This window comes from Anopheles cruzii, chromosome 2 (assembly GCF_943734635.1).
Source record: "Anopheles cruzii chromosome 2, idAnoCruzAS_RS32_06, whole genome shotgun sequence".
NCBI classification, from domain to species: domain Eukaryota; kingdom Metazoa; phylum Arthropoda; class Insecta; order Diptera; family Culicidae; genus Anopheles; species Anopheles cruzii.
In genome coordinates, this window is record NC_069144.1 from 45,991,055 (window position 1) to 46,007,348 (window position 16,294).

At 50.4% G+C, this 16,294-nt stretch overlaps 1 protein-coding gene across 3 annotated transcripts; it reads left to right on the forward strand.

The window, feature by feature from the left end:
* The first annotated feature begins 61 nt into the window (after positions 1-61).
* LOC128268025 (14-3-3 protein zeta) lies at positions 62-15,617 on the forward strand. Of its 3 annotated transcripts, none has more exons than XM_053005020.1 (7): positions 62-185; positions 8,885-9,007; positions 9,093-9,206; positions 9,289-9,415; positions 9,486-9,609; positions 10,569-10,732; positions 11,540-15,617. In XM_053005020.1, exons 2-7 carry the CDS (start codon positions 8,946-8,948, stop codon positions 11,693-11,695), a joined length of 747 nt encoding a protein of 248 aa, XP_052860980.1. In that variant the 5' UTR covers positions 62-185; positions 8,885-8,945; the 3' UTR covers positions 11,696-15,617. The 3 variants fall into 3 exon arrangements, with proteins under 3 accessions (XP_052860980.1, XP_052860978.1, XP_052860981.1); XM_053005018.1 differs by lacking the exon at positions 10,569-10,732 and adding an exon at positions 9,944-10,107 and having other exon boundaries at positions 11,540-15,615; XM_053005021.1 differs by lacking the exons at positions 62-185; positions 10,569-10,732 and adding exons at positions 5,210-5,325; positions 9,944-10,107 and having other exon boundaries at positions 11,540-15,615.
* Positions 15,618-16,294: the final 677 nt, after the last annotated feature.

Genomic DNA, 16,294 nt, shown 5'->3' on the forward strand with positions numbered 1-16,294 from the left:
GTTACGCGGTGAGCATAAATCGGTGGGTTGCGAACCGGTTCGAACCATCCACACGAACAGAGCTATTCGCCGTCGTTCGATTGATGGTAAAAACCGCTGGTGATCAGGAGTGCTACGAGCTGCGAGCTGTGTAAAAAGTGTGTGCCATTATTTTGTACGTTAACTATCGCCTCTTCTTACCAAAAGTAAGTAGAACATCGAACCCACATTCCCAGCTACCGGAAGCACCCCAAGGTCGTCCCCTATTACCGCGTGGAACGATGGATCCGGGGCTCGAAAAAAAAGGCAGCGCGCCGCGTGAAGAAAAATTGCTCCGCGGTGTGACGCATCTAAAGGCCCCGTGAGGCGGAGACACCTCGCACACACACACACCGTGTGTGTGCGTGTGTGCGCGCGCCTCTGCGGTGTTGTCGGGCAGCCATTTTGAGCGAAAGAGAGTCTCTAACGGGGCACACACGATACGGCAACCGTTTTTTTTTTTATTGCGGGACCGGGTCAAAAATCCGGTACATACCGGGAGCGCCTAGGGCTGACGGCACAGCCGACATTTTGGGGATGAAAATCGACCGAGAAAAGCTCGCCCGACGGTTGCTATCCTCAGCCAGAGCCAGAGTGTCGTTTCATCCCTCTTTCGGTTACCCCGTTTCGTAGCAACGGCGGAAGTCGCACCCGTGACATGCGTGCGCGTTTGACGGATTTAATTAATCAAGCATCTCGAGCAGGCTCTGCTCAGTGCGTTCTGTCGCGTGCTCCTTCTGCATTATCAGGAATCGGCCAAACCTTGTCCGGTTCACCGACTGAAGGAGCGCAAGGACGGCAATGTTTGTGTGTGTGCACGTGAATTTATGTTGCTATCCTTGCATTGCCATGCGTGGATGAGGAATCCGCGCACGTGTGTGTGTTTGTGTGTGTCCTGTGAACGTGCGTTTCCTATGGAAGAATGTGTGCGTCATTGGGAACACGACGTGCGCGTGTGACACACTGTGGAAAAATGCAGCACCGGACTCGGGAAAAGCCTCCGAATAAGGTCCGACAATTGATCGTTCGTTTTATTGTTTATCTGAAAGAAAATTCCTCAGATACGAAGCGAATGGCACCACAGCAATAAATTCGTTGGGAGAGAAAGCCATTGATACTTCTCTGTACTTTTAATGGCAGAATGCTGCCGAACACCCGGTCCCGTCTTGGTTGGGAAAACGGGAAAATCGGAATGCCGCGCGAGACCGGCCACTTTTCCACTCTTTCTCACAATGCGGCTCACTGGGGCGCACCCCAATGAGTGAACAGACCGACGGATCTGCCTTTCTGCCTTGCCCACTGCCAGCTGTCTCGCTTTTTCGCGGCCTACAGCATACACGCGCGCCCCACGGGCGACTATCTCTTGCGGATAAGATTTTCTAGAACTTTCGTATTGCATGCTAGTGACCGGTTAAAGCGGCGCACACCAGACCACACGCCGTTCGCAAGGCTCGCCTTATCCTTTTACCGCCTCATTAGTGAGGCCGCGACAAGTAGGCCGCGCGCAACCTTCAGAGTTGTGCTCTCTCGCTCGCTCTTTCTCTCTCTGTTGGTTGCATGGAACACACCTGTGCCATGGAAATGACTGCACGATTCCTCCTCCCGGGGTCTCGAATGCGTTTCTAGTGGGAGAGAGTGGGTCCCCGCCCCATCCAATCTGCAGTGTGTGTCCGGCAAACCGGTTTTGTAACCGGCCGCGCCACTAGATGATATGCTATAGTGCACCCACCGGAAACGCGCATCACAGGAGACGGTGAGCAGGAGCGGCCATCATTGGCCCCGCACTTAAGCAAGCGAGAGAGGGAATGCGCGTAATCTATTGTGAAGTTACGTTAGTCGAACGCCTGGACGCGCCAGTAGTGTACCCTCTGTACCCTCCTTTCCTATCACCGAATGGGCTGTCGGGTGTTGGTCGGCCAACCTCTCTCCCTGTATCATCATCTGTTTGGTCCATTCTACTCCGACCGTCTTCGATCTAGTTCTCTCTGCTGGGGCCGACGCAATCTTTCCAATAACTTTCTTGGCCGTCATGTTTTTTTTGGTCCACATGTTTCAATCGCACCTCCGTTTCTGTGTGTTCCGATGACAAACAGAGAGGCCCTCCTTTTTTCGGTCTCTCTTTCCCTCACTATCTTGCCCTCTAATCGATTAGCGGGGAGAGGAGGTAATGGAGACCCGTATGGAGCCCCAGCAGCAGTTGATTAGAGATGGTGGTAAAAAGCACGCTTCTAACGCCGTCGTGTTCCGTGACTACTCGGGGACGGTGACTACTAGCGGTTCGCGGTCGACTTGTCGCGGCCGAACACACCAAGAAACACAGCATACCGACAGCCAGTGGCGCAGTGGTGGTGGTGAGGCTGCGTGCGTGCGGATCTGCTGTTGTGACAGATGTGTGCTTGGATGTGTCTCAGATATCTATATATGAGTAATTGCTAGAACATTTTCAAGGCTAATTCGATTCCGAAGGTGGACGACGAGGCACGACTCGAGAAACAATAAAGCGCAGACCCCATGCATACGGAGCCCCGTGGGCACTGTAACGCCACACACACGGGTGGGGAGCTCAACAACTACACCACTCTACACATTGAAAGAAAACTAATTGGAGATCGTTTCAATAAAGGACACGCAATACGCGGAACGGGTCAGAACGGAACTACTGTGTCCTTGATCTCCTAACACGCCCAGCGTGAGGAGCAAAAAAAACCGAGAGACGATATGATAAGCCGTATGATCGGCCCGATTTATGTTGTCCAATCTAACGTCATCTTATCTCAATGCGCGGATCTGGGTTGCTCAGCAGCAGCCGCTTATCGGCATCATAAAAAGAGCGCTCACCCAACTACGAAGCCTACTGTGTCAGGGGAGCAATAATATTTGTGCCTAATTTCGCCTTTTTTGTACGCCTTGTACGCGAGTAAACGGTCGCGATGGCTTCTGAAAGCTATAGTTCCTAGATCAACCCGGTTTTGGGCCCGCAACACGGAGCACGTTATCCCAACGATGGTGTGTGAAGATGTTTGAGCTGCAGATAACACCCGGGTTGTTGGGCGTTGTTTACAATGCCACAATTCTTCTCCCCCCTGGCAGCATTTTATGTCCCAGAGATAAGATATAAGATGAATGGAAGTGTTTCGTAAAACACACTACTAGGTGGCGCGCACGTACCAGTTTCCGGACGTAGACCACAGTTGGAAAAAAAACCTCATACTACTGTGGCCAACTATCGTGGTGTGGTGCATCATGAATGGCCTTCAAAAAATGGCCAAACTGTCAACAAAGAGTACTATTTGGGTGTTGTGCGTCGTTTGCGTAATGCTGTGAGTCCGGTCCCGACCGGATTTTTGTGGAGAGACAATTCTTCGCGCCCTGCATCACAGTTTCAACACAAACTCGACCCACGTTTGGTGGCATGTTTTCAAAAACTGGAAAAAAGTCGTTGGCACAAGGCACAAGAATCAATAAAACATTTTGAGTTATAAGCGAGTTCTCGATATTTTTTCGTCCCAAGTAGTATCCCCCGTTCTGTTGTGTCCCGGACGACGATTGCATAATCTCTTGGACGATTCTTGTTGCACGAATTAGGCCACGGCGCGGAAGCTCTGCGGCGGGCGGCTCTCTTGAGGAGGCAGCAGAAAAGGATGCAGAAGAATTGAAGTTCCGCTGTGTTGCATCACACGGTGCGGTGGTGGACACGTGGCCACCCGAAGCAGGCACCAGCTGCCTGCGCCGCAGGGCACAGAAAAACCTGCACTCCTGGCGGAGACCCCAACCGGAACAATCGGATGGATAATCGGGGAAAACTGATGTATCCGCTCTAGAATCCGCGCGGCACGGTATCCTTGACAAAATGGGAACTATTTTTAGCCATCGGATAATCCCTGGATGTCACTTTCGAAGAACTGGAGGTGTACGCGGTACGCCGCAACAACATCATATGCCCAGCATCACACGGCAGGTACCATCACCCCATTATTGTGCTTGTAATGAAAATCACAACATCGTCTTCAGAGTTCAGAGTGGGCCATTGGGGGGGGTTCGCCTTTTGTGTTCGGTCGGTGTTTGCCCGCAGGGCGCCCACCGTCCACCGTCCGCGCGGAGGAAAGCCAAGGTCTTTTCCACCAAGGAAGAAGGTTGCTTCTCCACGGCGGCGGCGGCAGCGCGCACCGTCTTCGATTCTCACAAGGGTTGTCTCTCCTGTGCCTCTAATGACCGCGCCGCCGCAGTAGAGTGCGCCATCAACGTCGCCGTACCTCTGGGTGCTGGGGTCGTCTGTTGGGGTCCAGCCAGCAACCGAACTCTGGTTATCGGTTCTCAATGACTTTCTTGGTGGGGTCTATCGCATCGCAGGTGTAGAGATCCTCCCAGAGATCCTCCCTGTGTGCGTCGCGCACTAATTGGTAGTCAACTAATTCTCTCACGTGTAAACACGTCCGGCCGATGCGCCGGCCACAAGACAAGAGATTAATGATGCTTCCGGCAGATGGGCGGGCGGAAGATACGATTCTTTTCGCCGTATTTTTAGGATTTCGCGCAAAACAGCAATCGGTCGGTCCCTGTTTTTGGAGGGTGTTCCGTCCACCGCTACACACGACGATCCTGGCGCGTGTCCTTTTAATAATGTCGTGTAAAATAATGTGGACGGGATTGCTGCCTTGGTCTGGCCAGGTCGAAGAAGCCTTCCGAGACATTCCCAACTCGCGCGGTTCCCCGCTACAACGACGGGAGGTGTGAAGACGACCAAGACGACGGACCGCGACGGTCGTCGTCTCTCGGGCGGTGGGTTTTTGCGCATGTGCCACCCCGCTACCGCGCCTACTACCGCTGCCCGTGGCCGTGGCCACAGACAGACACACGCACACAGGCGCGCGCACAAACGCCGCTCACGTTCGGTTGCATGTGCGCGCCTTCCTATAGAGCACACGAATGGCGGACGCGGCTCAAATTCGGTCTCCGGTCGCGCGGCATCCGATGCCCAGCAGCAGCAACGTTCTTGTTGGGCCCTGCGTGTGTTGGTGTGCAAAAGAGAGACACTTCGAACCCGACCCGGGGACCGACCGAAAGAGAGCGAGAGAGAGACTGTGGGGGGCGGCCAGCGAGAGGGGCGCGCAGCAGCGCCTCGGTTGTCGGTATTTTTGAACCGACCAACCAACGGGGACCAACCACGACACGGCGGCGGCCGATCGACCAGATTCAGTCCCGGAGTTCGTGCGAGCTTTTCACGACGTGCGTATATTCGTGTGCCACCGCCAGAGTAGGTGCGTTTGTTACGTTGCCCGTGCTGCTGGTTCCCCGTGTGTGCCATTAGTGAGTAGGGTTTGTTGGACCAAAAATTTGTTGTTGTTGGGGAGCGGTGCTGATTCTCGGTGTGATTCTCTTTCGGTTCTTGGTGGCGGATCGGATTGGACCGCCAGACGGAGAAGGTGACCGTGTGGTGGGGGACCGAATTTTCTTTCCTCGTCGCCCGTGTGTTTTACTATTCTCTTCGGATGGGCGAAAAAATTGGTTCTTGAACAAAATCGTTCAAACGCCCCGTTGTTTGCTCTTAGAGAATGCAGAGTGTCCGTGCGAGTGTGTGCGAGTGTGTGTGTGGTGTCTCATTGATTTTTCCTCATCCGGCCCATCGAGAGGACGACGACGATGGGCAGGAAAAGGCGAAGGAAGATATATTTAATGATGCTGCTGCTGGCTGGCTGGCGGGCTGGCGGGTGGGTCTGGCCGCGCGCGGGGCGCTGGTTCATACTTTTTTATAGACAGGAAAAAGCCATTTTCGAACGCCGGTGTACCGTCGCTGCCGGTTTCCCCCACCGCCACCCGCGCGCGTTATGTGGTGTGGCGTGTTCTCTGAAAACGCATAAATTCCGACACACAACCACGCGCCGCGCCTCACGCCACACGACACATTCACACCGTTTGGGCGGAAGAAAATAATTAAGAATACTATTTTCACATAAGCGGCAAGCGACGGGCGGAAGGCGTGCGCTGATGCTGCGCTGCTGCTGTTAGTGTCACGGCACGACATCGTGGACTTCTCGAGTCGCCATGGCCTAAGATGGTTGAGACCTCCTCTGGCCCCCTACTTTATAGTGTGTGATGACTGTCCATGATGATCGCTTGCCCCACCAACATCCTTGGTTCTCTGCTGTCCAGCGTGCGTGCGTACGTGTGTGTGTGATTGAACAGGAGCTGAGACCTCCGACAACGGCCCCGTGATAGCAATGTCCTTTTTTTGTTTGCTGGGCCCCGACAACGCCACGCGAACAAATCGATAATCAACTCTGCACCGAAATCGAAGCAATCGATCAACAATTTTCTTTTTCATTGCACGCTCTCTCTCTCGGTCCTGAGCAAGCGTCGACGATTTCATTAAAGTAGTGGTTTCGAGGATACGTGCGCATCACTGTGTGTGTGTATAAGGTGCAAAGGAAGAAGGCAAGAAGAGACTTTTCAATTAGTAGGCGGTGGTGAATATGGTGAAAATCTCTTAGTGGTGTGTGGTGGCCTGGTCCCCTCCACTCCGCGAGCGATGAGGACATTTTTCTTTCTGAGTGAAAATTAAAAAATGCTAATCAGAAAAAATGGATCGTCGTCGTCGTCAGGGGGCTCGGATTACCAGTGATCGGCTTTTAATGAGAGAGACATTCCAAAAAGAGACACTACGACCCGACATTACGAACAAACAGCACACACTTTGTTCGTTAACAGGGAGCGGTACTTATTTTGGGAAGATTGAAATTTGTTTGTTTTCCTACGCTTCGAAGCATGTACTTCAGCAAATACGAAAAGAACCCATTTAAAAAGTTCGCACCTGGAACCTTCAATCTGAATCCTTCCGCACTTCCCGTTTGTGGTTTACGGAACATTTTGTGAACCGAATGACTAAAAGCAATCGGTTGAGAGAACCGATCCCTCAACAACGAGCAAGGACGACTAGTTTTATGAGAGAGGAGAAATGGACGATTCGCGTAGCTCTCCTGTCATGATGTGCGTGGCAGAGAGAGAGAGAGAGAGAGAGCGAGGGTCTGATGTTATGGCGACGGCAAAGCAACATGACGTAAAGCTATCAGCTATTTTTCCCTTTTTGAACGACTGGAACCTGGCACACCTAGCTGTAGTAGAGTAGGCCTAGAGCATCAAAGCACCCGGGGGGAGAATGCCGGAGGAAACCAGTCGCGCATTTCTGAGGGCCATTCTCCGGATGGGTTTCGGTTTCCGCCTTTCTGCCATTTATTAGTATGTGGGGTGCGTAAGAAACTTTTCCCGGAAAGACACACGCCGACCGTACGCGATGGAGCAGCATGGTGCGGCGCGGCAGGTGACCTCACACTTGTGTGGGGCGCCGCGTAGGTATGCAAAATCTCTCTTTGCACACATGATTGGGTGTTGACGAAAGTCGATGACTCACCGTTCAGGCAAGAGAAAAACCAGATGTCCAGCGCACTCCAGTCGGATTCGGAAAAAGAAATCTCACGGGGGCCCCCAGTCGACGAAGCAGACGAGCACCACCACTTCCATCGCTCCCCAAGGTCACCAATGTGGGTACTTTTTTGCAAAATTGTTTAAAGCTAAGATCCCAGCAATCAACCAATGCCATGCCGAGTGCCGGAATCGGTATCTCAGCGGTGTATGTCACACTCTATTTGCATTCCCCCTCATGGCTTACGAACATGAAAAATGCGTCAGCTTCCCCTCGGCACTACTGATTTTAAAGATTGCTCACTTTTAAGGAGGCGCAACAGCTCACCAGGAGATGATTAACAAACATGATGCCGCCCGCAATGCACGTCCGTAGAGAGCGAGAGAGACAGAGAATGAGGGATAAAAGAAAAAAAATGTTATTTTCGTTTGGTTTTATTTTAAGTATATGTGGTCCCAAAGGCAAGCAATGACGCAACCCGCGCACCAATCCAGAGCTATCGGCTCCGCGGTTGGAGAACGGTTTTCTTCCGGCGAACGGCATTTTTCTTGATAAAGAGCAGCGTAGCCCCGCCGCGTGTATGTTTGAACAGAAGAACAACGAACGAGTCCGGCGTCCATACGCACGCCGGAACCATTTCTCTGTGGCCGGCGGCGGCGGCGGCCGCCGTTGTGTGTTCACTTCATCGAATGTTTGTTCTTCTTCCGAGCGTTCGGTTCCCTCTGCATCGTTTGTCGGCAAAAAATTACGTCATCAGATGGGGCGAACTCGGCCGCAGCCGCAGCCGCCGCCGCCGATGAGCACCCATTTTTGTGTGCAAATTGGCCTCTCGTGTGTGTGTTTAGCGAATGGAACCCCGCGCGACGTCGTCGTACGCACGCTCGTTAGTGTGGGTATTTCGCTCGGCCGAGATGTTAACGAACGGGTGAGAACGAAAAGCACATTTTTAAAGTCCTAATTTGACGTGCAAAATGGCAAAAAACTAGGTGCACTGAATTGAATTGTGGATGCTGAAAGTGCCCACTTTTCGGCACACTTCACACACGAATGCGTGAAATAATAAGGTAAAATCAGTCAATCCAAGTCACCATTTGTTGCTGCCGCCGCCGCTGTGTGTGACCAAATGCTTCGTTCGGTAGTAGGCGTTGTCGTGATCGATTCACGTCAAGCAACGGTGGATCGTATCGATGTGCGATGCTGTCAAAACCGCTGAGATCCAGTGCCAAAATTGGCCCCGAAGTGCGTTGTCTCCGCAGTGCGTCATTATTGAGTCGAAACGATACAAACTTTGCGCCCCGCTCTCCTTCTTTCTTCGGTGCTTCCGTCAGCGAAACCTTGGTTTTAATTCCCGCGCGCGCCCTAACAAACAATTGTCGTCACGATGATGAGCAGGGACTTCTAGTTGCTAATTTGCTGGTATTTGGTATTCCTTGGTGTCTCTCTCCACAGGAAGGTTGTCTCATTTTAAGCTAGTGAAAACCAGGAAAGCTAATCGCGAACAACACTCAAAATGTCTACCGTCGACAAGGAAGAACTAGTTCAGAAGGCAAAATTAGCCGAACAGTCGGAACGGTAGGTGGTTTGCCATTGTGTTTCTGTTGTGCTTTCCGAACATTTCATTCCAATGTCTCTCTCTCCGCACGGATCACCTTTTCAGATATGATGATATGGCACAGGCAATGAAATCAGTAACAGAAACCGGCGTGGAACTGTCAAACGAAGAAAGGAACCTGCTGTCCGTCGCCTACAAGAACGTTGTCGGTGCGCGAAGGTAATAGAAGCGCCCAGTAGAAGGCAGCCATATGGCCGATAGGAACCACCAGGTGTACGAGTCCACCATTCCCTTTTTTCAGATCGTCCTGGCGGGTGATATCGTCGATCGAACAGAAAACCGAATCCTCTGCCCGCAAACAGCAACTGGCACGAGAGTACCGAGAACGGGTTGAGAAGGAACTGAGGGAAATCTGCTACGAAGTGCTGGTAAGTGGGTTTTGGGGATGCCGAACCGAAACGACACCGATTGACTGACACTCTTTTCTCTCCTCTTCAGGGTCTCCTTGACAATTTCCTTATTCCCAAAGCCAGTAATCCAGAGAGTAAAGTGTTTTACCTCAAAATGAAAGGCGACTACTATAGATACCTAGCTGAAGTAGCTACGGGCGAAACCCGCCACAGTAAGTCATTTCGTTTGACCATTTCGATGCCCCCCCGACGGGGGGCACGCGACACACATTCCACACCCCTTTCAACCTGCCATACGTTCCCTTCGTGGTGGTCCAGATGGATCGCTGCGAACGTATCGTTTTACTCTGCTTATACTGACCCACCTTTCCGCGCGCGCGCGCGATCACACAGCGCCGCGCGGATCGAACAATGCGCTAATGATACGATCGCCCGTTTTTTCTCTTATCTCTCTATTTCATTCGCCCTCAATCCACCCTCTTCTCGTGGCGCACAAAATCACGATCGCCGATAACAACATCATCGTCGTCGCGTAACGCAACACAGCCGTAGTCGACGATTCGCAAGCTGCGTACCAGGATGCCTTTGAAATTAGTAAAGGCAAAATGCAACCAACACATCCTATCCGGTTGGGTCTTGCGCTCAATTTCTCAGTCTTCTACTACGAGATCCTAAACTCTCCCGACAAAGCCTGCCAGCTGGCTAAACAGGTCGATATTTACAAGCATAAGCAGCATACAGAATTGGTTTTGCAATCAGAATCCGTACTCCTCCTCCGAAAAGGAAGGTGGCCATCACACACGTGTGGGAGCAGCGAGCAATTCAATCGAAAGAGAGTAAAATACACAGCCAATGGCCGCCGCCCGCCACACACACACAGCCTTTGATTGGGTCTGTCTATGATAACTCTGAATTAACTCCTTGTGCCTAATAAGCAGCAGAGATATTGCGCGCTTCCCACTGCCCCCTTTTTGTCACACACTCATGATCCGTCCGGGAAGCGATCTTGTCGGGTTCCGAGCGGGCGCCCGCGCCAACATCACTCCTCTTCTATCACTAATACCGCTGTTGTGTGGTTCTGTCGAGTTCTCGATGCTGTTCGCCCCCTGGTCCAAATCCCAAACGATAAACTACAAATCCTGTGTGTTCTTTCTGTTCTCTCTCTCTCCAGCCGTGGTGGAGGATTCGCAAAAATCGTATCAGGAAGCGTTCGATATTGCAAAGTCCAAAATGCAACCGACGCACCCGATTCGGTTAGGCCTTGCGCTGAACTTTTCGGTTTTTTACTATGAAATCATTAACTCGCCGGCACGGGCTTGCCACCTGGCAAAGCAGGTTATTACCATCCCTTCTTTTCTCTCGTGTTTCCTAGTTAATGATAATTCTGTTGTGATTGTGTTTTTTCATTGTTAAATTTGTCATTTGCATTTTATAGTTCATTTATTTAATTGAATTAATTTTAACACAATGCATTTTTGACCCCACTGCAACTCTCTTCAATGCAACAACAACATTTCACATCTCCATTTCATTAGTGCAATTGGCCGCGAATGCTTCCGAGACACGCAGATTCGCCATCTCTAACAAATGTCCACCGTTCGGTGTGTGTTTTAACGGCCCATGAGAAATGTTACTCTTTACTGATCTTCTCCGACCGACTGCCGTTTATATTGCATGTCCTCTTACTAATGGCTAATTTACACCCCTCTGAATCTCGAGTCTAATACAGCCCCTAATAGCATCTCACATTTAACATGCGATGATCGTTTGCCGAAACGTGCGTGTGTGCTGTGCTTTTAACCTTCTCGCGCTATGTAACGGGAGGAACCTTCTCTCTCTCTATCTCTCGCGATGTTGAGAACTCGCGAACCATTTATAACCACCATGTGCGGCTGTAACTGTGTATTTTATTTTAATTTTGATTGAATGATAGCAACAACAATATGCAAGCTGTGTGCCACAGTGTTGCGCTGTGCCTTCTTTCGTAATGTTGTGCCATGTGTTTCAAAAACAAAACATTACGATAGAGGAGGACCTATTCTGATCGCATTCGATGCATTAACCAATTGGGCACATACAAACGCCTCGACCGACCGTTCTAATGTGTCTGTCTTTTTGTTTTTCGGCCCCCGGGACACGCAGGCGTTCGATGACGCGATTGCCGAGCTGGACACGCTGAACGAGGATTCCTATAAAGACTCGACACTCATCATGCAGCTGCTGCGGGACAACCTAACGCTCTGGACGTCCGACACCCAGGGCGACGGCGACGAGCCACAGGAAGGTGGCGATAATTAACCAAACTAAAATTAAAGCGAAACAAAATACACACAACACACAAACCAGCAACAACAACAACAACACAACGCAACACACACTTGAACTACAATAGAAATTCCGTTTTGAGACTATTGATAAAAAAGGAGAACAAACACAAAAGAAGTCGCGAAGGAGACGCGCAGGTAGCAAAGCGCGCGCGCAAGAGCGAGAGGATGGTTGCGATGAGATTAGCTTCCGCCAAGAAGTAGCTCTAAAAACACACACAAAACACGCAGCAGATCATCGTCGCCGCCGTAGCAGCAGTCAGCAGCCAGCAGCATCAGCCTGCCGCCGCCGTCGCAGCAGCAAAAAGCAAGCAAGAAAGGGTCAGAGGTTGCGGCTACTCTATAGGAGCTGCGCCATCGTCTTGGATGATGGAACAGAGAAATAAATGCATCCGCGAGCGATCTCTATTCCCCATTTCGAAACGATCGTACGCTCGCGCCAGTCGCGTGCCGAGCATAACGGAAAGAGAGAGCAAGCAGATGTTAAGGAAGGCACTCATAATGAGAGGATCAGGTGGAAACGGATAAGAATTTATTGCTGGTTGTCGGGGGATGGACGATGTGTAAAGGGCGCTCGACTTGTGCCGGTGCAGCAGAGAAGCGCGCACAACGTTGTTGTCGACGGTGGCGCAGTAACATAGAGAGAGAGAAAGAGCTGTGAGGCGCCAAGCAAAAGGAATAAAAGATCGGTTCAAGAAGAAAACAACAGAAGCACACGAACCTGTCGCACTGTCCTGTGTGTGTGTGTGTGTGTTGAAGGAAGTGAAAACATCAAACCACACGCGCGCCACAAAAAGCAAGAGACGAGAAAGAAAGCTTTACGTGTTGGTTTCATTGGCGTACGCGCGCGTTGAGGAGCAAAAGCTCGCTCGCTCTCTCTGGACGATACAGGAAGACACAACCAACCAACAAAGATTGGTGGTCACACGGAACAATATGCTGTGGAAAACTTGAAACACACACACACGCGCGCGCGAGTGCGCGACCTACGACAAGGAACAAGCCGGCATTTGAGGCAGGTTAAACAGGTTCCGTGACGATGGAAGATCGGATAAGCAGTAGGAGCCTAGCGCTGCTGATGATGATGATGATGATGAGGAGGAGGTGGCAAACAGACAAATTCAACAAAAGTACATGTTTATATGTATGTTCTCTATTGCTATAATCCCTGTCGTCCCTCTCGCCCCTTGAGATTCCTCTCTGTGGCACTATCTCTCCTATCCGGCCCCGCCCGAGATAGGGTTCCGGCCGCCATTGTTTAAATGTGGCGTTGTGTCCCGCACTGTGGTTTTCTAGCCCCCCCCTTTTCTCTCCACCAGCTGCACCACCAAAAAGCGGAAGCGGAGTGTCACTTTTTGGGCACCACCGGATATGAATGACCCACGAGTTTTGTCTCTCTCTCGTGTTGGGTGTGTGGTAATCATAACATTCTCTCCACTCTTCCGCCGGATGGGCACCGGAGGGCGCCGGAATTGAAAGAAAATTGAGCAAAACAAGTGTGAGGTCAATCGTTCTGAACGTAGGAGTTACTTACCGGAACCCCCTGTCTGGGGGAGATGCTTGCCGCGACCCCGTGTGCCTGATCTGCGTGTGGAGAAGAGAGATTGTTGTGAGACCGTTGTTGTTAAGCCCCCCCTCCCTATACACACACACACAAAAGCACACTCTTATCATCGCCGTAGGGAAACCGCCGGGACCCGTTTTTGTGACAGCGGTCAGTTCCGCGTTCGGATAATTCGTAACGAGAACACACAATTTCTCTAATTGTCTACACCCAGGTTGTACTTTCCGTCGAAATGTGCCCCCAATCTCACACACACACACGGCCAAAACGCACTCTACCGTTTTTCCCAGCCCCACCCGCATTTTGGGACCTTTTTGGACCTTGGGGCAAGGTCCCCAGTGTGATGTTTAGTGAAGTTGTGTGCCACCCCATCACCAGACACTCTCCACGTGGTAGCTAAAGACAGAAATCCACGAGCAAAATTTGGCCGCGCGGTGCGCTACAACCGTAGGTGAGCTGTTGGAGTGGCCACAACAATATCCCTCCCCCCCGGATTCGCGTCGCGGGTGCACAAAAGTCGAAGCGACAAACAAGGATTTTCGATCTTTTACTGCCGGATGGCGCCGCTAGCGAGAGACAGACAACAGAAAAACGTGTGCGCCACTGTGTGTGTGTGTGGAGAAGCCAAATGATGTCGTTTTGTGTGTGTGATGTGTCGTACATTTGAAAGAATGCTCCCCAAAAATTTTCCTAATACACACTTTTTATCTAAAAAACAAACAAACACATGACACCCAAAAGAACATGATTGTTGTTAAAGCAAACCTCCCCCCGCAAACCCGATGGAGTAAGTAAACAAAAACTCGTTGTAATATTGTAAGAATGTGGCAAACAAGCCATACCTGTGTGTGTGTGTATGGTAAACTCATGGTGAACCATATGTTTGTCCCCTCGTGGAAAGAAAATAAGAGAGAAGCAGCGCAGCTGTGAAGCACGTGTTGTGTTAGTTCACTTTATTCGTGGTTCTTGCGGCCATTTTTGGTTTCGTGCCCGAGAGCACGCGAAACAGAGTGTCCTCTCCCTTCCGGTTGCACGCGATTGTTGCGTGGCCACCGGAAACATTGTATGTAGAGGCGTGTGGCGTGCGCGCTCGCGTAAAGAGCACACGCACGCAGGGGATCAAAGACACAGAGAGCGCGAGAGAGAGAGCGAGGATAAGGTAGTAGTTAATACAAATTCTGTCGTCTTACATCATTACATTGCTAAAGCAAGCGGACGCCGCAAATCTCCAGCAAGGAGCAGCCAAACGACGATCGTGGAGAAGCCCTGTTTAAAAGCGGCCAACGATCCTCGGGTGATCCTTGTTGGGTGCGTCGACAAAGACCATCTGTCGACACAAACAACAAAGAAAAAAACAAAGCGCAGCAAAGCAAAGAGAGCATCGTATGGAAATTATTACTCTTGTACAACAACCAACAGCAACAAAACCAAGTCAAATCGTCGTCGTCGTCGTCGTCATTAATCAAACATTGTGGAGAGCGAAGAGCAACCAACTTGTATAACAAACTGTGAACCAAACGCAGAAGGAAATCATGTCAGTAAAGAAGCTTTTCTTACGAGGTGACGTGAGGTGTGGGATTCAGCCGCAAACACAGGACACACACTACTCACACGCAAAAAAAAGAGGTAAACCGTAAACCTTGCATTACTTGTTTAAAGTCAAACACAACAATAGCAAAGAAGCGAAGGGGGTTGAAGAGAATTTTATTAACTAACCGTCGCCCGCCCCGCCACGGGTCAAGAGAAGAGGAGCCACACAGGAGGAGAGCTAAGGAGCTGATGATGGTGTGGTGGGATAAACACGCGCCACAGCGCGCGCCAGTTAATGTGTAAACCGGAACCGGAAAACAGAAACAACCAGATACCAGAACAGAACAGAAAGCAAACACGCTACTTTCTCTCGCTAACAAAAAAACCCGCAACCATACTACAAGTTTACTATGTTTTCGCTCTATTCGAGAAATAAAACAATGACATTAAAGATCACACCTAACCCCCCCTTTCTAGTGTCGTCCTGTCTTTTGGAAAGAATGGTCAGGAAGCTCGCGGACCGACCGGTTTCGAATCGGTGACTCGCTTTGTTGCAGAGTTGCATTTGACCGAATCTTAGGGTTTTGGAAATGCAAGTCACCAATGGTGTAGAAGAAGTTTGACGAACGGTCGAGATCGAGGTTTGAGGTCCATTTGTGTTACTGTTGTAAGGGAAAGTGTGTTATTCTTAGCTTACAATGCTGTGGATGTGGTGTGATACTCATGCCCCTTCGAGAAAGTATAGGAAATTAAAACAATGTTTGTTTCAAGTGTAATAAATAAATTATGCGAAATGTTTTAAACTTCCACAACGTGTTTCTCGCGATGGTCTGGAATTTATTTTGGCAACGAAAGAAATGCAGAAACAGATTACTACTAGCTTAGTAAACCACAGACCAAGTCGTGAAATCTAACATTGCAACAGCATTCCGGACCGAGTCTGCGTGACCTCACAACATTCCACCGCGTGAGTGAGTCATAAGGGAGCAAAAAGACCTTCCGCCTTGGTCAGACATATGACTGGCAACCGGTTCCTTTTGTAAACACACTCTCAATGAATTCCAAAGGCCGGCGTGAGGCTTGGTAATGTTACCTCAAGGTTGGAAAAGATTGAAAGGGGAAAAAACACGGATCAACGACACGCACGGCGCCAGTTGAATTGGTGCTGCAAAACAATGATGAAATAAATCATCCAAAAACTGATCATCGCAGACACAAACAGGAGGCGGCGCCTAAGAAATCATTTTACTTTTTTACTATTTATGGCGATATTCCGAAGGTTCCACACACCACCAGGAACGATGAATGGTGGAAAAATGTTTGAAAATTGTGCAACAGTGATGCAATTTTTGCGCCAACCCCGTGTTTTGGTCGCCTCCTTTTCGTGCACCGGTTGTTGTTGACAGCGGCGCTTTGACAGCCCCACAAGCGGCCGCCCAATGGTTGCTAGATCCTTCGGAGAAGTAACATGCGACGGAA